The sequence below is a fragment of the Oncorhynchus nerka genome, linkage group LG26 (assembly GCF_034236695.1).
Source record: "Oncorhynchus nerka isolate Pitt River linkage group LG26, Oner_Uvic_2.0, whole genome shotgun sequence".
Classification (NCBI taxonomy): domain Eukaryota; kingdom Metazoa; phylum Chordata; class Actinopteri; order Salmoniformes; family Salmonidae; genus Oncorhynchus; species Oncorhynchus nerka.
The window spans coordinates 49100319-49127268 of NC_088421.1; the positions used below are offsets into that span (position 1 = coordinate 49100319).

The window sequence follows — 26950 nt, forward strand, 5'->3', positions numbered from 1 at the left end:
GCAGGGGAGAGAGGAGAGGCAGGGGAGAGAGAGAGAGAGGAGAGGCAGGGGAGAGAGGAGAGGCAGGAGAGAGAGAGAAAGGAGAGGCAGGGGAGAGAGAGAAAGGAGAGGCAGGGGAGAGAGAGAAAGGAGAGGCAGGGGAGAGAGAGAGAGGAGAGGCAGGGGAGAGAGAGAGAGGAGAGGCAGGAGAGAGAGAGAAATGAGAGGCAGGGGAGAGAGAGAAAGGAGAGGCAGGAGAGAGAGAGAAAGGAGAGGCAGGGGAGAGAGAGAGAGAGAGGCAGGGGAGAGAGAGAGAGGAGAGGCAGGGGAGAGAGAGAGAGGGGAGAGAGAGAGAGGAGAGGCAGGGGAGAGAGAGAGAGGGGAGAGAGAGGAGAGAGGCAGGAGAGAGAGAGGAGAGGCAGGGGAGCGAGAGAGAGGAGAGACAGGGGACAGAGGAGAGTCAGTACAAGCCAACACACAACCTGACAAAGATCAGAAAACGTCTAAAAAGGTCTCCATTGTCTGGATGGCTGGTTTCCATTTAACACCCATCTAAACATGGCCTCTAGAAATGAAGGCTGGTTTCCATTTAACACCCATCTAAACATGGCCTCTAGAAATGAAGGCTGGGCGATATATTCAAGTCATTTGAAGGTATTAGCACAATGTTCCAAATGCCCGTATCACAAGAATCAAGTTGATTGTTTTATGAGCGTCTGTCTTTTTGGTCTCGTCTCCTTCACTCCTTCTGTGCTGTGACACCAAGTCCCTCCTCCTTCTGTGCTGTGACACCAAGTCCCTCCTCCTTCTGTGCTGTGACACCAAGTCCCTCCTCCTTCTGTGCTGTGACACCAAGTCCCTCCTCCATCTGTGCTGTGACACCAAGTCCCTCCTCCTTCTGGCTGTGACAACAAGCCCCTCCTGCTCCTGTGCTGTGACACCAAGTCCCTCCTCCTTCTGGCTGTGACACCAAGCCCCCCCTCCTCCTGTGCTGTGACACCAAGCCCCTCCTTCTGTGCTGTGACACCAAGCCCCTCCTGTGCTGTGACACCAAGCCCCTCCTGTGCTGTGACACCAAGCCCCTCCTGTGCTGTGACACCAAGCCCCCTCCTCCTCCTTCTGTGCTGTGACACCAAGCCCCCTCCTCCTTCTGTGCTGTGACACCAAGCCCCTCCTCCTCCTGTGCTGTGACAACAAGCCCCTCCTCCTCCTGTGCTGTGACACCAAGCCCCTCCTCCTGTGCTGTGACACCAAGCCCCCCTCCTTCTGTGCTGTGACACCAAGCCCCTCCTCCTTCTGTGCTGTGACACCAAGCCCCTCCTCCTGTGCTGTGACACCAAGCCCCTCCTTCTGTGCTGTGACACCAAGCCCCTCCTCTTCCTGTGCACCTTCCCACTCTGAGACACCAAGCACAAGTTATATAATACAACTAGCAGCATCTTAACCAGACTGTTATACTAGCTGTCTAGTCTGTTATACTAGCCGTCTGGTCTGTTATACTAGCCGCCTGGTCTGTTATACTAGCCGCAAGGTCTGTTATACTAGCCGTCCGGTCTGTTATACTAGCCGTCCGGTCTGTTATACTAGCCGTCCGGTCTGTTATACTAGCCGCCTGGTCTGTTATACTAGCTGTCATACTAGCCGCCTGGTCTGTTATACTAGCCGTCTGGTCTGTTATACTAGCCGCCTGGTCTGTTATACTAGCCGCCTGGTCTGTTATACTAGCCGTCCGGTCTGTTATACTAGCCGTCCGGTCTGTTATACTAGCCGTCCGGTCTGTTATACTAGCCGCCTGGTCTGTTATACTAGCTGTCATACTAGCCGCCTGGTCTGTTATACTAGCCGTCTAGTCTGTTATACAAGCCGTCTAGTCTGTTATACAAGCCGTCTAGTCTGTTATACAAGCCGTCTAGTCTGTTATACAAGCCGTCTAGTCTGTTATACAAGCCGTCTAGTCTGTTATACAAGCCGTCTAGTCTGTTATACAAGCAGTCTAGTCTGTTGTACTAGCCGTCTAGTCTGTTGTACTAGCCGTCTAGTCTGTTGTACTAGCCGTCTAGTCTGTTGTACTAGCCGTCTAGTCTGTTGTACTAGCCGTCTAGTCTGTTGTACTAGCCGTCTAGTCTGTTGTACTAGCCGTCTAGTCTGTTGTACTAGCCGTCTAGTCTGTTGTACTAGCCGTCTAGTCTGTTGTACTAGCCGTCTAGTCTGTTGTACTAGCCGTCTAGTCTGTTGTACTAGCCGTCTAGTCTGTTGTACTAGCCGTCTAGTCTGTTGTACTAGCCGTCTAGTCTGTTGTACTAGCCGTCTAGTCTGTTGTACTAGCCGTCTAGTCTGTTGTACTAGCCGTCTAGTCTGTTGTACTAGCCGTCTAGTCTGTTGTACTAGCCGTCTAGTCTGTTGTACTAGCCGTCTAGTCTGTTGTACTAGCCGTCTAGTCTGTTGTACTAGCCGTCTAGTCTGTTGTACTAGCCGTCTAGTCTGTTGTACTAGCCGTCTAGTCTGTTGTACTAGCCGTCTAGTCTGTTGTACTAGCCGTCTAGTCTGTTGTACTAGCCGTCTAGCCTGTGTTTTATAAATGTGCAATGAACATAAAACACAGTTTATAGAAGGCATTGGCAAATCGTTCTCATTCTGAGAGATAAACATCTTATCCAGGTAGGCCACTTGACTTCAACATCAAAAGGAAGTGACCAGACTGTTTAACAGTTGGAGACAGACAGGAAGTGACCAGACTGTTGAACAGTTGGAGACAGACAGGAAGTGACCAGACCGTTGAACAGTTGGAGACAGACAGGAAGTGACCAGACTGTTGAACAGTTGGAGACAGACAGGAAGTGACCAGACTGTTGAACAGTTGGAGACAGACAGGAGGTTAAACCCTGACCTGGGCCATTCATAACAGTTCAACTGTTCTAGCTTGTTAACAAGCAAATAGACCTCCAGGCTTGGCTAGACCTATTACCCTGATATGGGCTGGCTACCCTGTTAAACCCTGACCTGGGCCACGCTGGGCCAACTGTGCCCCGTCGTATGGCCCACCCCGGTTAAACCCTGACCTGGGCCACGCTGGGCCAACTGTGCCCAGTCGTATGGCCCACCCCGGTTAAACCCTGACCTGGGCCACGCTGGGCCAACTGTGCCCACCCCTGACCTGGGCCACGCTGGGCCAACTGTGCTGGCCCACCCCCCGGTTAAACCCTGACCTGGGCCACGCTGGGCCAACTGTGCCCCGCCGTACGGCCCACCCCGGTTAAACCCTGACCTGGGCCACGCTGGGCCAACTGTGCCCCGTCGTATGGCCCACCCCGGTTAAACCCTGACCTGGGCCACGCTGGGCCAACTGTGCCCCGTCGTATGGCCCACCCCGGTTAAACCCTGACCTGGGCCACGCTGGGCCAACTGTGCCCCGTCGTATGGCCCAATGACGGCCCACCCCGGTTAAACCCTGACCTGGGCCACGCTGGGCCAACTGTGCCCCGTCTTATGGCCCAATGAGCCCCGGTTAAACCCTGACCTGGGCCACGCTGGGCCAACTGTGCCCCGTCGTATGACGCCCACCCCGGTTAAACCCTGACCTGGGCCACGCTGGGCCAACTGTGCCCCGTCGCCCACGGACCCCGGTTAAACCCTGACCTGGGCCACGCTGGGCCAACTTTAAACCCTGACCTGGGTTTAACTGTGCCCAACGGCCCACCCCGGTTAAACCCTGACCTGGGCCACGCTGGGCCAACTGTGCCCCGTCGTATGGCCCACCCCGGTTAAACCCTGACCTGGGCCACGCTGGGCCAACTGTGCCCGTTTAAACCCTGACCTGACCTGGGCCACGCTGGACCTGGGCCAACTGTGCCCCGTCGTACCCACTTAAACCCTGACCTGGGCCATGTTTTTACCCGGTTAAACCCTGACCTGGGCCACGCTGGGCCAACTGTGCCCCGTCATATGGCCCACCCCGGTTAAACCCTGACCTGGGCCACGCTGGGCCAACTGTGCCCCGTCGATGGCCCCCACCCCGGTTAAACCCTGACCTGGGCCACGCTGGGCCAACTGTGCCCCGTCGACGGCCCACCCCGGTTAAACCCTGACCTGGGCCACGCTGGGCCAACTGTGCCCCGTCGTAACCCCGGTTAAACCCTGACCTGGGCCACGCTGGGCCAACTGTGCCCCGTATGGCCCACCCCGGTTAAACCCTGACCTGGGCCACGCTGGGCCAACTGTGCCCCGTCGTATGGCCCACCCCCGGTTAAACCCTGACCTGGGCCACGCTGGGCCAACTGTGCCCCGTCGTATGGCCCACCTGGGCCACCCCAACTAAACCTGGGCCACGCTGGGCCAACTGACCCACCCCGGTTAAACCCTGACCTGGGCCACGCTGGGCCAACTGTGCCCCGTCGACCTGGCCCCAATGACGGCCCACCCCGGTTAAACCCTGACCTGGGCCACGCTGGGCCAACTGTGCCCGGTTACCCCGGTTAAACCCTGACCTGGGCCACGCTGGGCCAACTGTGCCCCGTCGTAACCCCGGTTAAACCCTGACCTGGGCCACGCTGGGCCAACTGTGCCCCGTCGTATGACGCCCACCCCGGTTAAACCCTGACCTGGGCCAACTGTGCCCCGTCGTATGGCCCACCCCGGTTAAACCCTGACCTGGGCCACGCTGGGCCAACTGTGCCCCTGTGCCCCGTCGATGGCCCACCCCGGTTAAACCCTGACCTGGGCCACGCTGGGCCAACTGTGCCCCGTCGTCGGGCCCACCCCGGTTAAACCCTGACCTGGGCCACGCTGGGCCAACTGTGCCCCGTCGTGACCTGGGCCACGCTGGCCCAATGACGGCCCACCCCGGTTAAACCCTGACCTGGGCCACGCTGGGCCAACTGTGCCCGTCGTTAAACCCTGACCTGGGCCCAATGACTGTGCCCACCCCACCCCGGTTAAACCCTGACCTGGGCCACGCTGGGCCAACTGTGCCCCGTCCAACTGTGCCCACCCCGGTTAAACCCTGACCTGGGCCACGCTGGGCCAACTGTGCCCCGTCACGGCCCACCCCGGTTAAACCCTGACCTGGGCCACGCTGGGCCAACTGTGCCCCGTCGTACGGGTTAAACCCAACGCTGGGCCACGGCCCAACTGTGCCCCGGTTAAACCCTGACCTGGCCCCGCCACCCACCCCCGGTTAAACCCTGACCTGGGCCACGCTGGGCCAACTGTGCCCAATGACGGCCCACCCCGTTAAACCCTGACCTGGGCCACGCTGGGCCAACTGTGCCCCGTCCACCCCGGTTAAACCCTGACCTGGGCCGCTGGGCCAACTGTGCCCAATCGTACGGCCCACCCCGGTTAAACCCTGACCTGGGCCACGCTGGGCCAACTGTGCCCGTCGTAACCCCGGTTAAACCCTGACCTGGGCCACGCTGGGCCAACTGTGCCCGTCGTATGGCCCACCCCGGTTAAACCCTGACCTGGGCCACGCTGGGCCAACTGTGCCCCGAACTGGTTAAACCCTGACCTGGGCCACGCTGGGCCAACTGTGCCCGTCGTACTGACGGCCCACCCCGGTTAAACCCTGACCTGGGCCACGCTGGGCCAACTGTGCCCCGTCGGCCCAGGCCCACCCCGGTTAAACCCTGACCTGGGCCACGCTGGGCCAACTGTGCCCCGTCGTGACGGCCCACCCCGGTTAAACCCTGACCTGGGCCACGCTGGGCCAACTGTGCCCGTCGAACCACCCCGGTTAAACCCTGACCTGGGCCACGCTGGGCCAACTGTGCCCCGTCCTCCAATGACGACCCGGAAACCCTGACCTGGGCCACGGGGCCAACTGTGCCCGTGACTCCCGGTTAAACCCTGACCTGGGCCACTGAGAACCCACCCGGTTAAACCCTGACCTGGGCCTGGGTCTGTAGTGACTGTGCCTCTAGCCCACCCCGGTGACCTGGGCCACGCTGGGCCAACTGTGCAGGGTCTGACCTGGGCCAGCTGACTCCTCTAGGCCCACCCCGGTTAAACCCTGACCTGGGCCACGCTGGGCCAACTGTGCCCCGTCTGTGACGTGAAACCCTGACCTGGGCCACGCTGGGCCAACTGTGCCCCGTAGCCCACTGAAACCCTGACCTGGGCACGCTGGTGTGCCCGTCGTCGTAGTGACTCCTCTTAAACCCTGACCTGGGCCAGAACCAGGGTCTGGTTAAACCCTGACCTGGGCCACGCTGGGCCAACTGTGCCTCTAGGACTGAATCCCGGAACCTGGAATCGAACCAGGGTGTCTGCAGTGACTCCTCTAGAACTGAGATGCAGGGACTGTAGTGACTCCTCTAGAACTGAGAACCAGGGTCTGTAGTGACTCCTCTAGCACTGAGAACCAGGGTCTGTAGTGACTCCTCTAGCACTGAGAACCAGGGTCTGTAGTGACTCCTCTAGGGTGAGAACCAGGGTCTGTAGTGACTCCTCTAGCACTGAGAACCAGGGTCTGTAGTGACTCCTCTAGCACTGAGAACCAGGGTCTGTAGTGACTCCTCTAGCACTGAGAACCAGGGTCTGTAGTGACTCCTCTAGCACTGAGAACCAGGGTCTGTAGTGACTCCTCTAGCACTGAGAACCAGGGTCTGTAGTGACTCCTCTAGCACTGAGAACCAGGGTCTGTAGTGACTCCTCTAGCACTGAGAACCAGGGTCTGTAGTGACTCCTCTAGCACTGAGAACCAGGGTCTGTAGTGACTCCTCTAGCACTGAGAACCAGGGTCTGTAGTGACTCCTCTAGCACTGAGAACCAGGGTCTGTAGTGACTCCTCTAGCACTGAGAACCAGGGACTGTAGTGACTCCTCTAGAACTGAGATGCAGGGCCTTAGACGGCTGTGATACAGTCTGGAATCGAACCAGGGACTGTAGTGACTCCTCTACCACAGAGACATGAAGGCCAGAGACATGAAGGCCAGAGACATGAAGGCCAGAGACATGAAGACCAGAGACATAGAGGCCAGAGACATAAAGGCCAGAGACATAAAGGCCAGAGACATAAAGGCCAGATAAAGGCCAGAGACATGAAGGCCAGAGACATGAAGGCCAGAGACATGAAGACCAGAGACATGAAGACCAGAGACATGAAGACCAGAGACATGAAGACCAGAGACATGAAGACCAGAGACATGAAGACCAGAGACATGAAGACCAGAGACATGAAGACCAGAGACATGAAGGCCAGAGACATAAAGGACAGAGACATAAAGGACAGAGACATAAAGGACAGAGACATAAAGGACAGAGACATAAAGACCAGAGACATGAAGACCAGAGACATGACCATTTCAGATGGAGACTCTTTGGCTCTGATGGGGAACTTCCTCTTACCTTTCATTCAAAATATCATTCAGGGTACTGAGGATCGTATCCAACTGTTTCACCAGGGCCTGGTGGGAGAGAGGGGGGAGAGAGAGAGAAGGGGGAGGGCGAGAGAGAGGAACACAATCAGTGTCAAACAGGGAGAGAACACAGTTCTACCACTACCCCCAGTCTAAACACAGCCAAGAGTAGTGCACTACCCGGGGGCCTACAGCAGTGCACTACCCGGGGGCCTACAGCAGTGCACTACCCGGGGGCCTACAGCAGTGCACTACCCGGGGGCCTACAGCAGTGCACTACCCGGGGGCCTACAGCAGTGCACTACCCGGGGGCCTACAGCAGTGCACTACCCGGGGCCTACAGCAGTGCACTACCCGGGCCTACAGCAGTGCACTACCCAGAGACATCCAGGGGCCTACAGCAGTGCGGGGCCTACAGCAGTGCACTACCCGGGCCTACCGGGCCTACAGCAGTGCACTACCCGGGGCCTACAGCAGTGCACTACCCGGGGCCTACAGCAGTGCACTACCCGGGGCCTACAGCAGTGCACTACCCGGGGCCTACAGCAGTGCACTACCCGGGGTCTACAATAGTGCACTACCCGGGCCTACAGCAGTGCACTACCCGGGGCCTACAGCAGTGCACTACCCGGGGCCTACAGCAGTGCACTACCCGGGGCCTACAGCAGTGCACTACCCGGGGCCTACAGCAGTGCACTACCCGGGGCCTACAGCAGTGCACTACCCGGGGCCTACAGCAGTGCACTACCCGGGGGCCTACAGTAGTGCACTACCCGGGGGCCTACAGTAGTGCACTACCCGGGGGCCTACAGCAGTGCACTACCCGGGGCCTACAGCAGTGCACTACCCGGGGCCTACAGCAGTGCACTACCCGGGGCCTACAGCAGTGCACTACCCGGGGCCTACAGCAGTGCACTACTCTTTACTGGGGTCAATCAATTGATTGAATAACAGACAGATCTATATGGAGTGAGTGATAAACTACCCAGATAGATGGATATGATTGATGACCTCACCACTGATGTCATCAGAGTGAGTGATAAACTACCCAGGTAGATGGATATGATTGATGACCTCACCACTGATGTCATCAGAGTGAGTGATAAACTACCCAGGTAGATGGATATGATTGATTACCTCACCACTGATGTCATCAGAGTGAGTGATAAACTACCCAGGTAGATGGATATGATTGATGACCTCACCACTGATGTCATCAGAGTGAGTGATAAACTACCCAGGTAGATGGATATGATTGATGACCTCACCACTGATGTCAGTGAGTGATAAACTACCCAGGTAGATGGATATGATTGATGACCTCACCACTCATGTCAGTGAGTGATAAACTACCCAGGTAGATGGATATGATTGATGACCTCACCACTGATGTCATCAGAGTGAGTGATAAACTACCCAGATAGATGGATAGTTGAAGTTGGAAGTTCACATACACATTAGCCAAATACAAACTCAATATTTCACAATTCCTGACATTTAATCCTAGTAAAGACTCCGTGTCTTAGGTCAGTTAGGATCACCACTTTATTTTAAGAATGTGAAATGTCAGAATAATAGTAGAGAGAATGATTTATTTCAGATTTGATTTCATTCATCACATTCCCAGTGGGTCAAAAGTTTACATACACTCAATTAGCATTTGGTAGCTGTGCCTTTAAATTGTTTAACTTGGGTCAAACGTTTCGGGTAGCCTTCCAAAAGCTTCCCACAATAAGTTGGGTGAATTTTGGCCCATTCCTCCTGACAGAGCTGGTGTAACTGAGTCAGGTTTGTAGGCCTCCTTGCTCGCACACGCTTTTTCAGTTCTGCCCACAAATGTTCTATACGATTGAGGTCAGGGCTTGGTGATGGCCACTCCAATACCTTGACTTTGTTGTCCTTAAGCCGTTTTGCCACAACTTTGGAAGTATGCTTGGTGTCATTGTCCATTTGGGACCAAGCTTCAACTTCCTGACTGATGTCTTGAGATGTTGCTTCAATATATCCACATAATTTCCCCTCACGATGCCATCTATTTTGTTTCTGAGGTCTTGGCTGATTTCTTTTGATTTTCCCATGATGTCAAGCAAAGAGGCACTGAGTTTGAAGGTAGGCCTTGAAATACATCCACAGGTACACCTCCCATTGACTCAAATGATGTCAATTAGCCTATCAGAAGCTTCTAATGCCATGACATTATTTTCTGGAATTTTCCAAGCTGTTTAAAGGCACAGTCAACTTAGTGTATGTAAACTTCTGACCCCCTGGAATTGTGATACAGTGAATTATAAGTGAAATAATCTGTCTGTAAACAATTGTTGGAAAAATGACTTGTGTCATGCACAAAGTAGATGTCCTAACCAACCTGCCAAAACTAGAGTTGAAGACATGTGTGGAGTGGTTGAAAAACAAGTTAATGGACTCCAACCTAAGTGTATGTAAACAAGTTTTAATGGACTCCAACCTAAGTGTATGTAAACAAGTTTTAATGGACTCCAACCTAAGTGTATGTAAACAAGTTTTAATGGACTCCAACCTAAGTGTATGTAAACAAGTTAATGGACTCCAACCTAAGTGTATGTAAACAAGTTTTAATGGACTCCAACCTAAGTGTATGTAAACAAGTTTTAATGGACTAAAACCTAAGTGTATGTAAACAAGTTTTAATGGACTCCAACCTAAGTGTATGTAAACAAGTTTTAATGGACTCCAACCTAAGTGTATGTAAACAAGTTTTAATGGACTAAAACCTAAGTGTATGTAAACAAGTTTTAATGGACTAAAACCTAAGTGTATGTAAACTTCCCACTTCAACTGTAGATATGATCGATGACCTCACCACTTTGTTGTCAGAGTGAGTGATGAACTCCCGGAGCTGTCTGACAGTGGCCAGCCGGCGGTCCCTGTCCTCCTCGCGGGACACACGGCGCAGGAGGTTGGACAGGCGAGACTCATCAGAGTGAGACATCCCTCTGTCTAAGGGGGGGGACAGAGAGAGGGATGGAAAGAACAGGAAAAGAGGGAGGGATGGAAAGAACAGGAAAAGAGGGAGAGTGGGCGGGATGTAAAGAGAGATGGAGAAAGAGATTGAACGAGGGGAATGGAGAGATATAATGGTGATCAGAAATAGAATTCAGTAATTTTGCCATTATATCTAAGAGAACCAAGTAGTGATTTCCAAACCCATCCTCAGAACCCCCAGACGCTCCAGGGATTTGATCTATTTCACAGCACCCGATTCAACTGGTCAACTAATCATCAAGACCTTGACTAGGTGAATCGGGTGTATTAAGACTGGGGAGAGGTCTGACGACAGCCCCCCGGGGGGAGAGGCCTGACGACGGCCCCGGGGTAGAGGCCTGACGACGCCCCCCGGGGGGAGAGGCCTGACGACAGGGGGAGAGGCCTGACGACAGCCCCCCGGGGGGAGAGGCCTGACGACAGCCCCCGGGGAGAGGCCTGACGACAGCCCCCCGGGGTGAGAGGCCTGACGACAGCCCCCCGGGGGGAGAGGCCTGACGACAGCCCCCCGGGGGGAGAGGCCTGACGACAGCCCCCCGGGGGGAGAGGCCTGACGACAGCCCCCGAGGGGAGAGGTCTGACGACAGCCCCCCGAGGGGAGAGGCCTGACGACAGCCCCCGAGGGGAGAGGTCTGACGACAGCCCCCCGAGGGGAGAGGTCTGACGACAGCCCCCGAGGGGAGAGGTCTGACGACAGCCCCCGAGGGGAGAGGTCTGACGACAGCCCTCTCCCCAGTCTTAAAGTAGTCTAAAGTAGTGCACTACATAGGGAACCATTTGAGACACAGCCCCCCGAGGGGAGAGGTCTGACGACAGCCCCCCGGGGGGAGAGGTCTGACGACAGCCCCTGGTGTAGACTAAATACTCACCGTGGGATTTCCTCATGTCCTTAGAAGCTAAAGCACGGTTTCCATGCTGCTGAAAAGTGGTCAAATCGGCGGTCGCATCGTTGATCCTCAACTCTTGCCCCAACGACTTCCAACCAAAAGTATCATCACTGAACCCTCCTGCAGCTTCATATCCTCCTGGAGGGGGTGGAGAGAGGAGAGAGGAGGTGAGGAGGGGGTGGAGAGAGAGAGAGAGGAGGAAAGTGGAGAGGAGGAGAGAGGAGCAGTTTAGCACAGATCCATACAGCTATCTGACTAAACTACACTTCCCCCCTTAGCTTACACACAGGTGTTTGGAGCGCAGCAGATGGCTAATTAGCACAGGTGGTCAAGCTCGGTCTTGTCAGGAGAGCAGTAGATGGCTAATTAGCACAGGTGTCAGGAGAGCAGTAGGTGGCTAATTAGCACAGGTGGTCAAGCTCGGTCTTGTCAGGAGAGCAGTAGATGGCTAATTAGCACAGGTGTCAGGAGAGCAGTAGGTGGCTAATTAGCACAGGTGTCAGGAGAGCAGTAGATGGCTAATTAGCACAGGTGGTCAAGCTCGGTCTTGTCAGGAGAGCAGTAGATGGCTAATTAGCACAGGTGGTCAAGCTTGGTCTTGTCAGGAGAGCAGTAGATGGCTAATTAGCACAGGTGTCAGGAGAGCAGTAGGTGGCTAATTAGCACAGGTGTCAGGAGCGCAGTAGATGGCTAATTAGCACAGGTGGTCAAGCTTGGTCTTGTCAGGAGAGCAGTAGATGGCTAATTAGCACAGGTGGTCAAGCTTGGTCTTGTCAGGAGAGCAGTAGATGGCTAATTAGCACAGGTGTCAGGAGAGCAGTAGGTGGCTAATTAGCACAGGTGTCAGGAGCGCAGTAGATGGCTAATTAGCACAGGTGGTCAAGCTTGGTCTTGTCAGGAGAGCAGTAGATGGCTAATTAGCACAGGTGTCAGGAGAGCAGTAGGTGGCTAATTAGCACAGGTGTCAGGAGAGCAGCAGATGGCTAATTAGCACAGGTGGTCAAGCTCGGTCTTCCGCCAGTTTTCCTTTGACAAGCGTTGTAATATGGAGATATGGCCGTGAGGGAACACTAACCCCAAGTAGCAGTAGCAGTATAGAGAGAATAGGGTGCCATTGGGTCCTGGTCTAAAGTAGGGCACTACATAGGGAATAGGGTGCCATTGGGTCCTGGTCTAAAGTAGTGCACTACATAGGGAACCATTTGAGACACAGACTTCTCTACCACGAGGGCAGATATCTGTGGGGGAACCTGGGGATTCACGGTGCTTTCCCTCTTCCAGATGCCTGGGACAGATACGACACCACAGAGACCAGAAGTCTCTTTCTCTTTCACTTCCACAGAAACATTAAGCCGACGTGAGTCTGAGGACCCAGGAAGGAAAGAGGGAGAGAAGCTGGATGACTCCTAAAGACACCACTACCAGCTTATTTACCAAGTCATTTACACAGAACAGACAGGGGTTGTTCACAGTTCAATGACATGATGACTACAGGTTCACCTCTGGACAATGTGACCACAACAATAAATACACTGATACAAAGAGGGCTCTGGTCTAAAGCAGCGACCTGTATATCAAATCACATGTGAATACAACAAGTGTAGACCTCACAGTGAAATGCTGACTTACAAGCCCTTAACCAACAGTGTAGACCTCACAGTGAAATGCTGACTTACAAGCCCTTAACCAACAGTGTAGACCTCACAGTGTAATGCTGACTTACAAGCCCTTAACCAACAGTGTAGACCTCACAGTGTAATGCTGACTTACAAGCCCTTAACCAACAGTGTAGACCTCACAGTGTAATGCTGACTTACAAGCCCTTAACCAACAGTGTAGACCTCACAGTGAAATGCTGACTTACAAGCCCTTAACCAACAGTGTAGACCTTACAGTGTAATGCTGACTTACAAGCCCTTAACCAACAGTGTAGACCTCACAGTGAAATGCTTAACTTACAAGCCCTTAACCAACAGTGTAGACCTCACAGTGAAGCCTGGTCTCATGTACTGCTAACCTGACCCCATAACAACCCAAGCCTGGTCTCAGATCTGTTTGTGCGGTCTTGCCAACTAGCTCCTATGGTCTTTGTCACTTGTTGTCCCTTGGCACGACGGCACAAACAGATCCAGGATCAGGCTACTATAATACACAGCACCCCTGCCTGGGTCGGCAGGCCTGAACCAGGCTACTATAATACACAGCACCCCTGCCTGGGTCGGCAGGCCTGAACCAGGCTACTATAATACACAGCACCCCTGCCTGGGTCGGCAGGCCTGACCCAGGCTACTATAATACACAGCACCCCTGCCTGGGTCGGCAGGCCTGAACCAGGCTACTATAATACACAGCACCCCTGCCTGGGTCGGCAGGCCTGAACCAGGCTACTAATAATACACAGCACCCCTGCCTGGGTCGGCAGGCCTGAACCAGGCTACTAATAATACACAGCACCCCTGCCTGGGTCGGCAGGCCTGAACCAGGCTACTATAATACACAGCACCCCTGCCTGGGTCGGCAGGCCTGAACCAGGCTACTAATAATACACAGCACCCCTGCCTGGGTCGGCAGGCCTGAACCAGGCTACTAATAATACACAGCACCCCTGCCTGGGTCGGCAGGCCTGAACCAGGCTACTAATAATACACAGCACCCCTGCCTGGGTCGGCAGGCCTGAACCAGGCTACTATAATACACAGCACCCCTGCCTGGGTCGGCAGGCCTGAACCAGGCTACTATAATACACAGCACCCCTGCCTGGGTCGGCAGGCCTGAACCAGGCTACTATAACACACAGCACCCCTGCCTGGGTCGGCAGGCCTGAACCAGGCTACTATAACACACAGCACCCCTGCCTGGGTCGGCAGGCCTGAACCAGGCTACTATAATACACAGCACCCCTGCCTAGGTCGACAGGCCTGAACCAGGCTACTATAATACACAGCACCCCTGCCTGGGTCGGCAGGCCTGTTACGAATCCCCTTTTACTCTTTAGATGGGTAGCAGGTCTGCCTACAGTGAGACCCGCAAGGGGCGTAACAGTCATAGCTCACTTAAATCACTACAGTACCACCAACATGTTGCAGACAGGCCGTAGCACCCACCCCCAGCCCACACCCACCCCAACATGCTGCAGACAGACCGTAGCACCCATCCCCAGCCCACACCCAGCCCACACCCACCCCCAGCCCACACCCACCCCAACATGCTGCAGACAGACCGTAGCACCCATCCCCAGCCCACCCCAACATGCTGCAAACAGGCAGTAGCACCCATCCCCAGCCCACACCCATCCCCAGCCCACTCACACCCAAACATGTTGCAGACAGGCAGTAGCACCCATCCCCAGCCCACACCCACATGCTGCAGACAGGCAGTAGCACCCAACCCCAGCCCACACCCACCCCAACATGCTGCAGAGAGGCAGTAGCACCCAACCCCAGCCAACCCCCACCCCCATCCCACACCCACCCCAACATGCTGCAGACAGACCGTAGCACCCATCCCCAGCCCACACCCACCCCAACATGCTGCAGACAGGCAGTAGCAACCACCACCACCCTCCGCCCACACCCACCCCAACATGCTGCAGACAGGCAGTAGCACCCAACCCCAGCCCACACCCACCCCAACATGCTGCAGACAGACCGTAGCACCCATCCCCAGCCCACACCCACCCCAACATGCTGCAGACAGGCAGTAGCAACCACCACCACCCTCCGCCCACACCCACCCCAACATGCTGCAGACAGACCGTAGCACCCACCCCCAGCCCACACCCACCCCAACATGCTGCAGACAGACCGTAGCACCCACCCCCAGCCCACACCCACCCCAACATGCTGCAGACAGGCCGTAGCACCCACCCCCAGCCCACTCACACCCCAACATGCTGCAGACAGTAGACAGTAACAGTAACACCCACCCCCTTCGTCCAGTGTGTCTGCGGTGTCTGGGAAGGCATCATTCTGTAGGAGAGGTGGGGAGACAGGCCGGTCCGAGGTTGCTACTCCCACTGCTGTTGGGTCGTATACAGCTGCTGCAGCTGGACCCAGGTCTCTGGTGGCGATGCACTTCACACCGTCCTGGCTAGCTGCTGACACGCTATCGCCTCTGGGGGCAAGACACAAACACAGTCAGTGAAATCCCCCAGGGAAGACAGTCAGGGCAACTTGTACTTGATCGATGCTAAATGACTGTGGTTCATCATTTTTTACATTTTGATTCAACTAGGCAAATCAGTTTAGAACAAATTCTTATTTACAATGATGGCCAGCTTGGGGATTCGATCCAACAACCTTTCCACCCAATCATAACTTATATGGATACACTCCCTACAGTTTGACAATCTCACCCCAATCTGGTTTACAAGTCTAGGATTGAACAACTGGATACATGGATTGAGAAATGATTCTAGCTCATTTACAGCTCTGTATAATAGTTTCTATAAGACTATGAGCAATTGTCTGAACAGAACCGTCAAATGGAGGGAGGTGGAGGTCTCAACTGAAGGAATGTTTTAGCACCACCTCCCACTCTTTGATCAGGAACTGATTAACTTGCATAATGCACTTTATTGATGTCCCTGTGCAATTCCAACCGCTGACAGCATTGCTACATCGCTTTCGTTTACTGGTCAAGGGTGGTAGCGCGCAAAACTAGTAAAACTAGCAGGTTAGCAATCAGTTAGCAAGCGTTAAAACCCCCAGTAGCTAGTTAGTTGGCGCCCTTCTGCCTAGTTACTGTTTGAGCAATAACTAGGTAGCCAATATCAACTGTCAAGCCGAGGTTATCTAGCTAATCATTGTTGACCAGGTAACGTTACACAAGACAGCAGGAAAGACGAACGTTGCCCACTGATGGCCAACCGTTCTGTAGCCAACTAGAAAGCCAATGTTTCCACAATTTACGTTGCCATTTGATGTCAAATCAGTTTACTGTTCCGGATACCGAGTTATCAAAGCACAACCAACCAACGACTGGTATTGTAGCTATCTATCTAACCAGCTCTGGGGACAAAAGGTGAAGAAAGTTACAACCTAGCTGACGAACACTAGCCATAGTTAGCTGCTAGTTAGCTAGTTGGCTAACATCATATGCTGCCACGATGTGCGCTTTGAGTTAACTGACGTTAACTAGCTGGCTACCAAGTGAAGGTAACATGTCATCTCAGTGACAATGAATATTGGCTAATAATAGTTATAACAACTAGCAATACCTAGCTAACACCACTTCCACTGTTACCGAAATAGTTTCCAATCATTGGCTTCTCTTACCAGGTTAGCTAGCTAGCCATGTATACCTAAACACGAGGAAAGCATAGCAATGCGGCAGGTTGTTTTGAGTCAGAATAAAATGCGCAAAGTGTTGGTTTGCCTTAATAGCTAGTTTGGATAACGTTATCAAGCTTGAGCGTTAGCTTACTTGTTTGCTGGCTAGCTACTGTTATCAAGCCATTTCCCTAAGGTGTGGGAACCAAAGTGTCCGACTGGATAGCTAAATAAAGAAGCCGAGGATAGGCCCCGCGGATCCCCGTTCTCTTTTAGACCGTCTCCCCCCGTGGCGCGATACCAACCTGGGCTGCCAATCATTCCAGTTTCGCTGCAGTTTGTGGGCGCTGCTAAGCCGAAACCCAAGGGCTTTACGGCTCATTACCTTTGCGAGAACAGCATGACCTGCTCTCAAAGGGATTAAATTCCGTGAACAAGCGTATTTGCTCGCTGTTTATTTTATATGTCCATTAATGGACCCTCTACAGCTATCCGTGTGCGTTATGTTTTGTGTCGGGTCCGGCCTCCTTTCTTTTTTTTCCTCCTTTATTTTTTGTCTCCCACTCCTTCTTCTATTCTTGATGAAAGAGCCACTGGCCCCTTCTCTTTATAACAGCGCCATCTGCCGGACTTTATAACGACCATAGCAAGAGCTGTGACTGTAACAGAAACGCAGAGATTTACCTAGATAACTTCACTGACCCTCAACAAAAAAACATACAAAATATATAAACCGATGTTCATGTTCTCTTCTTCTTCTCAATCTCCTCTGCAGTTAGTTGTTTGTTTTTGCACATCACTTGGAATATGCGTTGCTAAGCGACAGCATCAGGAGCAGGGGTGAGGAGAGAGAGCATGCATGCAGCAACAGAGGATGCAAGGTAAAGATGAGCAGGATTCAAAGTATTATGGTGTGTGTAGTAGTGCAAACTTCAATTAGGTTTTTTCTCCATAAAATGTTCATATAGCACAAATAAACACACACACACACACACACAAACAGCTATGTCTTACTATATACCAACAATTGATTCCCATTCACACACACATACATTTACATTTACATTTAAGTCATTTAGCAGACGCTCTTATCCAGAGCGACTTACAAATTGGTGCTTTCACCTTATGACATCCAGTGGAACAGCCACTTTACAATAGTGCATCTAAGTCTTTTAAGGGGGGGTGAGAAGGATTACTTTATCCTATCCTAGGTATTCCTTAAAGAGGTGGGGTTTCAGGTGTCTCCGGAAGGTGGTGATTGACTCCGCTGTCCTGGCGTCGTGAGGGAGTTTGTTCCACCATTGGGGGGCCAGAGCAGCGAACAGTTTTGACTGGGCTGAGCGGGAACTGTACTTCCTCAGTGGTAGGGAGGCGAGCAGGCCAGAGGTGGATGAACGCAGTGCCCTTGTTTGGGTGTAGGGCCTGATCAGAGCCTGGAGGTACTGAGGTGCCGTTCCCCTCACAGCTCCGTAGACAAGCACCATGGTCTTGTAGCGGATGCGAGCTTCAACTGGAAGCCAGTGGAGAGAGCGGAGGAGCGGGGTGACGTGAGAGAACTTGGGAAGGTTGAACACCAGACGGGCTGCGGCGTTCTGGATGAGTTGTAGGGGTTTAATGGCACAGGCAGGGAGCCCAGCCAACAGCGAGTTGCAGTAATCCAGACGGGAGATGACAAGTGCCTGGATTAGGACCTGCGCCGCTTCCTGTGTGAGGCAGGGTCGTACTCTGCGGATGTTGTAGAGCATGAACCTACAGGAACGGGCCACCGCCTTGATGTTAGTTGAGAACGACAGGGTGTTGTCCAGGATCACGCCAAGGTTCTTAGCGCTCTGGGAGGAGGACACGATGGAGTTGTCAACCGTGATGGCGAGATCATGGAACGGGCAGTCCTTCCCCGGGAGGAAGAGCAGCTCCGTCTTGCCGAGGTTCAGCTTGAGGTGGTGATCCGTCATCCACACTGATATGTCTGCACATACACATGTGTACACCTATTTTTTCCTGAAATATGAAACTGTAAGATGTAACAGCTGACAAATGAACAACAGGGTAGGACAACCCCCCCCCCTCTACTGTAGAGAGGCTGTAACAGCTGACAAATGAACAACAGGGTAGGACAACCCCCCCCTCTACTGTAGAGAGACAAATGAACAACAGGGTAGGACAACCCCCCTCTACTGTAGAGAGGCTGTAACAGCTGACAAATGAACAACAGGGTAGGACAACCCCCTACTGTAGAGAGGCTGTAACAGCTGACAAATGAACAACAGGGTAGGACAACCCCCCCCCCTCTACTGTAGAGAGGCTGTAACAGCTGACAAATGAACAACAGGTTAGGACAACCCCTGTAACAGCTGACAAATGAACAACAGGGTACAACCCCCCCTCTACTGTAGAGAGGCTGTAACAGCTGACAAATGAACAACAGGGTAGGACAAATGAACCAACCCCCCTCTACTGTAGAGAGGCTGTAACAGCTGACAAATGAACAACAGGGTAGGACAACCCCCCTCTACTGTAGAGAGGCTGTAACAGCTGACAAATGAACAACAGGGTAGGACAACCCCCCCCTCTACTGTAGAGAGGCTGTAACAGCTGACAAATGAACAAATGAACAACCCCCCTCTACTGTAGAGAGGCTGTAACAGCTGACAAATGAACAACAGGGTAGGACAACCCCCCCCCTCTACTGTAGAGAAGCTACATAATTGTCTCTTCTGTAGATGTTATAACCATGTATTGCTACCACTGTGTCTTCAAAGGAAGGATGTAAGTAAGTTTCAGATATACATTTATTAATGTTAACTTTTAATAGCAAGTTATCAAATTTCATGAACCTAATTTCTTAGGCCTATTTTACCTTGCGACATGGGAACGTGCATTATCATGCTGAAACAGGAGGTGATGGCGGCGGATGAATGGCACGAAAAATGGACCTAGGATCTCTGTGCATTCAATTTGCCAACGATAAACTGCAATGTGTTCGTTGCCCGTAGCTTATGCCTCCCCATACCATAACCCCACCGACACCATGGAGAACTCTGTTCACAATGTTGACATCAGCAAACCACTCGCCCACACGACACCATACACACTGTCTGCCATCTGCCCCGTACAGCTGAACCTGGGATTCATCCGTGCAGAGCACATTTCTCCAGCGTCCACTGAAGTCGATTACAACGGCCCAGGTGGCTGGTAAAATTGTATAATCCTGTTCATACGTTTGAATATAAAAATTTATTTTATCAAACAAAACTATGCTACATTTTATCTCTGGGACCCTCAGGATGACAAATCAGAGCAAGTTTATTGACTGCAGGTACATTATTTACCTTCAGAGGTGAATGTATCGAACCAGTTGTGATAAAAGATGTATGTTTGCTTATGCACTTTCCTCAAACAATAGGATGGCATTTTTTCACTGTAATAGCTACTGTAAATTGGACAGTGCAGTTAGATCAACAATCATTTAAGCTTTCTGCCCATATCAGATATGTCTATGTCCTGGGAAATGTTCTTGTTACTTACAACCTCATGCTAATCACATTAGCGAGCGTTAGTTCAACCGTCCCGCGGGGGGATCCACCGATCCTGTAGAGGTTTTAACAACCAATGACTCACAATACTCCTACTAGGGCAAACCGTCTCAGTGCTAACAGGATAACTCAGGTTGATAGGTGCATGATACTGCTGGTAATAGCATTCAGGGGAGTTATAGAAACATAAATGAGGTTACCCTTATCCCTATCAAACGCTCCCTAAAACACTTCAGCGAGCAGGCCTTTCTAATGGACCTGGTCCGGGTATCCTGGAAGGATATTGACCTCATCCCGTCAGCAGGCCTTTCTAATCGACCTGGTCCGGGTATCCTGAAAGGATATTGACCTCATCCCGTCAGCAGGCCTTTCTAATCGACCTGGCCCGGGTATCCTGGAAGGATATTGACCTCATCCCGTCAGGAGGCCTTTCTAATGGACCTGGCCCGGGTATCCTGGAAGGATATTGACCTCATCCCGTCAGTAGAGGATGTCTGTAGCCTCCAACCTCTCTCATTCTATTGGAGAGTGGCTCCACACAGCCATGAAGACTGCCTGGGTCCTAAATGAATAGCGGCCAGGCAGTCTTCATGGGCGTGTGGAGCCACAATCCAATAGGATGAAGGAGATTGGACGCTACAGGGAGCAGGGGACACATTAGTTAATGAATAGATCATTAGTGCACATAGTAGCAAAATGTTTTGGCAACTGAAAGTGTTATTGCAACTGAAACAAGAGTTTCTTATTGGACAGATTCAGGTAGGTGGTCCCTCCCCTGTTCTGTCTGTTTTGGTGTCTAGCCAACAGGAGCCGGACGATGATGTGCTATCACAGTATCCCACAAGATGGAGGCACAGAGCCGAGGTGGATTTTGAACTAAGCATATACGAATAATGTATTCAAACCCACATATTCAAACTTCTGCAACAGCTCTCCTCACTATATAATAACGACTTGATTAGTGTAGTGTTAGCTAGCTACATAGTTGTCTTTGCTGTCTTCGTATCCAAGATAATTGTGTAGTTTAGAGTGTGTAGTCTTAGAGTGATTATCTTAATTTACCGAGGTCAGCTAGCCAGCTATTTGTCGTCCTTAACGTAGGAGACACTGCTAGCTAGCCAATAGCCAGCCAACGTCTACCGAATAGAACTTTCGCATTCCGGTCGCATTCCGCTTCGCTCCACAGGTAGTATCACATTTTCATTTCATTTCATTACAGTCCCAACGGTGTGATTTGTTTGATCGTAGCTAGCTACATAGCCGTCTTTGTTTCAAAGATAATTGTGTAGTCTAGAGCGATTTTCTAGGTTAGCTAGCCAGCTATTGTCGTTCTCCTAACGTAACGTAACCATCACTGCTAGCTAGCCAGCTAGCTCCCGAAAAGCAGCATTGTAGAAACTTCACACTCAACGGTACGACTTGATTAGGGTAGTGTCAACAACGCAGCTAGCCTACCCCAGCAGTACTGTATCATTTTAATCATTTTAGTCAATTTGATTCTTGCTACGTAAGCTTAACTTTCTGAACATTCGAGACGTGTAGTCCACTTGTCATTCCAATCTCCTTTGCATTAGCGTAGCCTCTTCTCTAGCCTGTCAACTATGTGTCTGTCTATCCCTGTTCTCTCCTCTCTGCACAGACCATACAAACGCTCCACACCGCGTGGCCGCGGCCACCCTAATCTGGTGGTCCCAGCGCGCACGACCCACGTGTAGTTCCAGGTCTCCGGTAGCCTCTGGAACTGCCGATCTGCGGCCAACAAGGCAGAGTTCATCTCAGTCTATGCCTCCCTCCAGTCCCTCGACTTCTTGGCTCTGACGGAAACATGGATCACCACAGACAACACCGCTACTCCTACTGCTCTCTCTTCGTCCGCCCACGTGCTCTCGCACACCCCGAGAGCTTCTGGTCAGCGGGGTGGTGGCACCGGGATCCTCATCTCTCCCAAGTGGTCATTCTCTCTTTCTCCCCTTACCCATCTGTCTATCGCCTCCTTTGAATTCCATGCTGTCACAGTTACCAGCCCTTTCAAGCTTAACATCCTTATCATTTATCGCCCTCCAGGTTCCCTCGGAGAGTTCATCAATAAGCTTGATGCCTTGATAAGCTCCTTTCCTGAGGACGGCTCACCTCTCACAGTTCTGGGCGACTTTAACCTCCCCACGTCTACCTTTGACTCATTCCTCTCTGCCTCCTTCTTTCCACTCCTCTCCTCTTTTGACCTCACCCTCTCACCTTCCCCCTACTCACAAGGCAGGCAATACGCTCGACCTCATCTTTACTAGATGCTGTTCCTCCACTAACCTCATTGCAACTCCCCTCCAAGTCTCCGACCACTACCTTGTATCCTTTTCCCTCTCGCTCTCATCCAACACTTCCCACACTGCCCCTACTCGGATGGTATCGCGCCGTCCCAACCTTCGCTCTCTCTCCCCCGCTACTCTCTCCTCTTCCATCCTATCATCTCTTCCCTCTGCTCAAACCTTCTCCAACCTATCTCCTGATCCTGCCTCCTCAACCCTCCTCTCCTCCCTTTCTGCATCCTTTGACTCTCTATGTCCCCTATCCTCCAGGCCGGCTCGGTCCTCCCCTCCCGCTCCGTGGCTCGACGACTCATTGCGAGCTCACAGAACAGGGCTCCGGGCAGCCGAGCGGAAATTGAGGAAAACTCGCCTCCCTGCGGACCTGGCATCCTTTCACTCCCTCCTCTCTACATTTTCCTCCTCTGTCTCTGCTGCTAAAGCCACTTTCTACCACTCTAAATTCCAAGCATCTGCCTCTAACCCTAGGAAGCTCTTTGCCACCTTCTCCTCCCTCTTGAATCCTCCTCCCCCTCCCCCCTCCTCCTCTCTGCAGATGACTTCGTCAACCATTTTGAAAAGAAGGTCGACGACATCCGATCCTCGTTTGCTAAGTCAAACGACACCGCTGGTTCTGCTCACACTGCCCTACCCTGTGCTCTGACCTCTTTCTCCCCTCTCTCTCCAGATGACATCTCGCGTCTTGTGACGGCCGGCCGCCCAACAACCTGCCCGCTTGACCCTATCCCCTCCTCTCTTCTCCAGACCATCTCCGGTGACCTTCTCCCTTACCTCACCTCGCTCATCAACTCATCCCTGACCGCTGGCTACGTCCCTCCCGTCTTCAAGAGAGCGAGAGTTGCACCCCTTCTGAAAAAACCTACACTCGATCCCTCCGATGTCAACAACTACAGACCAGTATCCCTTCTTTCTTTTCTCTCCAAAACTCTTGAACGTGCCGTCCTTGGCCAGCTCTCCCGCTATCTCTCTCAGAATGACCTTCTTGATCCAAATCAGTCAGGTTTCAAGACTAGTCATTCAACTGAGACTGCTCTTCTCTGTATCACGGAGGCGCTCCGCACTGCTAAAGCTAACTCTCTCTCCTCTGCTCTCATCCTTCTAGACCTATCGGCTGCCTTCGATACTGTGAACCATCAGATCCTCCTCTCCACCCTCTCCGAGTTGGGCATCTCCGGCGCGGCCCACGCTTGGATTGCGTCCTACCTGACAGGTCGCTCCTACCAGGTGGCGTGGCGAGAATCCGTCTCCTCACCACGTGCTCTCACCACTGGTGTCCCCCAGGGCTCTGTTCTAGGCCCTCTCCTATTCTCGCTATACACCAAGTCACTTGGCTCTGTCATAACCTCACATGGTCTCTCCTATCATTGCTATGCAGACGACACACAATTAATCTTCTCCTTTCCCCTTCTGACGACCAGGTGGCGAATCGCATCTCTGCATGTCTGGCAGACATATCAGTGTGGATGACGGATCATCACCTCAAGCTGAACCTCGGCAAGACGGAGCTGCTCTTCCTCCCGGGGAAGGACTGCCCGTTCCATGATCTCGCCATCACGGTTGACAACTCCATTGTGTCCTCGTCCCAGAGCGCTAAGAACCTTGGCGTGATCCTGGACAACACCCTGTCGTTCTCAAATAACATCAAGGCGGTGGCCCGTTCCTGTAGGTTCATGCTCTACAACATCCGCAGAGTACGACCCTGCCTCACACAGGAAGCGGCGCAGGTCCTAATCCAGGCACTTGTCATCTCCCGTCTGGATTACTGCAACTCGCTGTTGGCTGGGCTCCCTGCCTGTGCCATTAAACCCCTACAACTCATCCAGAACGCCCGTCTGGTGTTCAACCTTCCCAAGTTCTCTCACGTCACCCCGCTCCTCCGCTCTCTCCACTGGCTTCCAGTTGAAGCTCGCATCCGCTACAAGACCATGGTGCTTGCCTACGGAGCTGTGAGGGGAACGGCACCTCAGTACCTCCAGGCTCTGATCAGGCCCTACACCCAAACAAGGGCACTGCGTTCATCCACCTCTGGCCTGCTCGCCTCCCTACCACTGAGGAAGTACAGTTCCCGCTCAGCCCAGTCAAAACTGTTCGCTGCTCTGGCCCCCCAATGGTGGAACAAACTCCCTCACGACGCCAGGACAGCGGAGTCAATCACCACCTTCCGGAGACACCTGAAACCCCACCTCTTTAAGGAATACCTAGGATAGGATAAAGTAATCCTTCTCACCCCCACCCCCTCCCCCTTAAAAGACCTAGATGCACTATTGTAAAGTGGCTGTTCCACTGGATGTCATAAGGTGAAAGCACCAATTTGTAAGTCGCTCTGGATAAGAGCGTCTGCTAAATGACTTAAATGTAAATGTAAATGTATCTCTCTCCCCCTGCTCTCTCTCTCTCTCCCCCGCTCTCTCTCTCTCTCTCCCCCCGCTCTCTCTCTCTCTCCCCCTGCTCTTTCTCTCTCTCCCCTGCTCTCTTTCTCTCTCCCCCCGCTCTCTCTCTCTCTCCCCCCGCTCTCTCTCTCTCCCCCTGCTCTTTCTCTCTCTCCCCTGCTCTCTCTCTCTCTCCCTCTCTCTCTCTCTCTCTCTCTCTCTCTCTCTCTCTTTCACCTGTCTCTGTGCTTGTCTCCAGCCCCTCCAGGTTTCATCCATCTTCCCCACTTATCCTCTGGGTATTTATACCAGTGTTTTCTGTCTGTCTGTGCCAGTTCGTCTTGTTTGTTCAAGTCAACCAGCGGTTTGTCTCAGCTACTGTTTTTCCCATCTCTTTTTTCTCTCGCCCTCCTGGTTTTTGACCCTTGACTGTCCTGACCCTGTATCCCCCCCTGACCACTCTGCCTGACCCTGAACCTGCCTGACCACTCTGCCTGACCCTGTATCCCCCCCTGACCACTCTGCCTGACCCTGAACCTGCCTGACCACTCTGCCTGACCCTGTATCCCACCCCCTGACCACTCTGCCTGACCCTGTATCCCCCCTGACCACTCTGCCTGACCCTGAGCCTGCCTGACCACTCTGCCTGACCCTGTATCCCCCCCCCGACCACTCTGCCTGACCCTGAGCCTGCCTGACCACTCTGCCTGACCCTGTACCCCCCCTGACCACTCTGCCTGACCCTGAACCTGCCTGTCATCCTGTACCTTTGCTCCACTTCTGGATTACCGACCCCCTGCCTGCCTCGACCTGTCGTTTGCCTGCCCCTGTTGTTACTATAAACATTGTTGCATCACACAGTCTGGACCTGGGTCTCACCTTGATTCCTGATAGTTTCTAACTGGCCATGACTGAGCCAGCAGACTAGGACCAGCTCCGCAACGCCATCTCCTCCCAAGGAGCCACCATTGGTAGGCACGAGGAGTTGCTTTGCGGTCTGATGGAAGGGTTCCAGACCGTGTCCATACATCACGACGTAGCCTTGGACGCAATGCGGGAGCAATTCCGTGGGGTTGCCTACAAGGCAAACTACCACGACGGTAATCTCCCATCCCCTCAGTAACCTGGCTGGTAGCGGTTCCGTCACCCCGGTTTCACGAGAACCCCGCTTACCTCCGCCGGAGCACTATGATGGAGATTCCAGAAACTGCCGGGCCTTTCTCTCCCAGTGCTCCCTCGTTGTCGAGCTGCAGCCTTCTTCGTTCCCCTCGGACCGCTTGAAGATAGTGTACATTATTACGCTGATGTCCGGGAGGACACTCACCTGGGCCACTGGTGGCTCTGGTGTCTGGGAGAGAGGCTGCCCGGAAGTTACTCCACCTTCAGCAGGACTCCCTCAGTGTGGTAGACTATGAACCCAGAAGTTACCCTCACCTTCAGCAGGACTCCCTCAGTGTGGTAGACTATGAACCCAGAAGTTACTCCACCTTCAGCAGGACTCCCTCAGTGTGGTAGACTATGAACCCAGAAGTTACTCCACCTTCAGCAGGACTCCCTCAGTGTGGTAGACTAAGAACCCAGAAGTTACTCCACCTTCAGCAGGACTCCCTCAGTGTGGTAGACTATGAACCTGGAAGTTACCCTCACCTTCAGCAGGACTCCCTCAGTGTGGTAGACTATGAACCCAGAAGTTACTCCACCTTCAGCAGGACTCCCTCAGTGTGGTAGACTATGAACCCAGAAGTTACTCCACCTTCAGCAGGACTCCCTCAGTGTGGTAGACTATGAACCCAGAAGTTACTCCACCTTCAGCAGGACTCCCTCAGTGTGGTAGACTATGAACCTGGAAGTTACTCCACCTTCAGCAGGACTCCCTCAGTGTGGTAGACTTTGAACCCGGAAGTTACTCCACCTTCAGCAGGACTCCCTCAGTGTGGTAGACTATGAACCCGGAAGTTACTCCACCTTCAGCAGGACTCCCTCAGTGTGGTAGACTATGAACCTGGAAGTTACCCTCACCTTCAGCAGGACTCCCTCAGTGTGGTAGACTATGAACCTGGAAGTTACCCTCACCTTCAGCAGGACTCCCTCAGTGTGGTAGACTATGAAGCTGGAAGTTACTCCACCTTCAGCAGGACTCCCTCAGTGTGGTAGACTATGAACCTGGAAGTTACCCTCACCTTCAGCAGGACTCCCTCAGTGTGGTAGACTATGA

The 26950-nt window shown here is 52.9% G+C and overlaps 1 protein-coding gene across 1 annotated transcript in view; it reads right to left on the minus strand.

Moving 5' to 3' along the window:
- LOC135564905 (serine/threonine-protein kinase SMG1-like) overlaps nucleotides 1-17069 on the minus strand; it is a 28004-nt gene extending 10935 nt beyond the window's left edge. Inside the window, exons 1-5 of the mRNA XM_065010991.1 lie at nucleotides 16818-17069; nucleotides 15168-15355; nucleotides 11225-11380; nucleotides 10174-10310; nucleotides 7324-7382 (exon numbers count right to left, since the gene is read on the minus strand). Coding sequence (XP_064867063.1) covers nucleotides 7324-7382; nucleotides 10174-10310; nucleotides 11225-11380; nucleotides 15168-15355; nucleotides 16818-16894 — 617 coding nt within the window. The 5' untranslated portion in view covers nucleotides 16895-17069. The remainder of the gene's footprint in view (nucleotides 1-7323; nucleotides 7383-10173; nucleotides 10311-11224; nucleotides 11381-15167; nucleotides 15356-16817) is intronic.
- Nucleotides 17070-26950: the final 9881 nt, after the last annotated feature.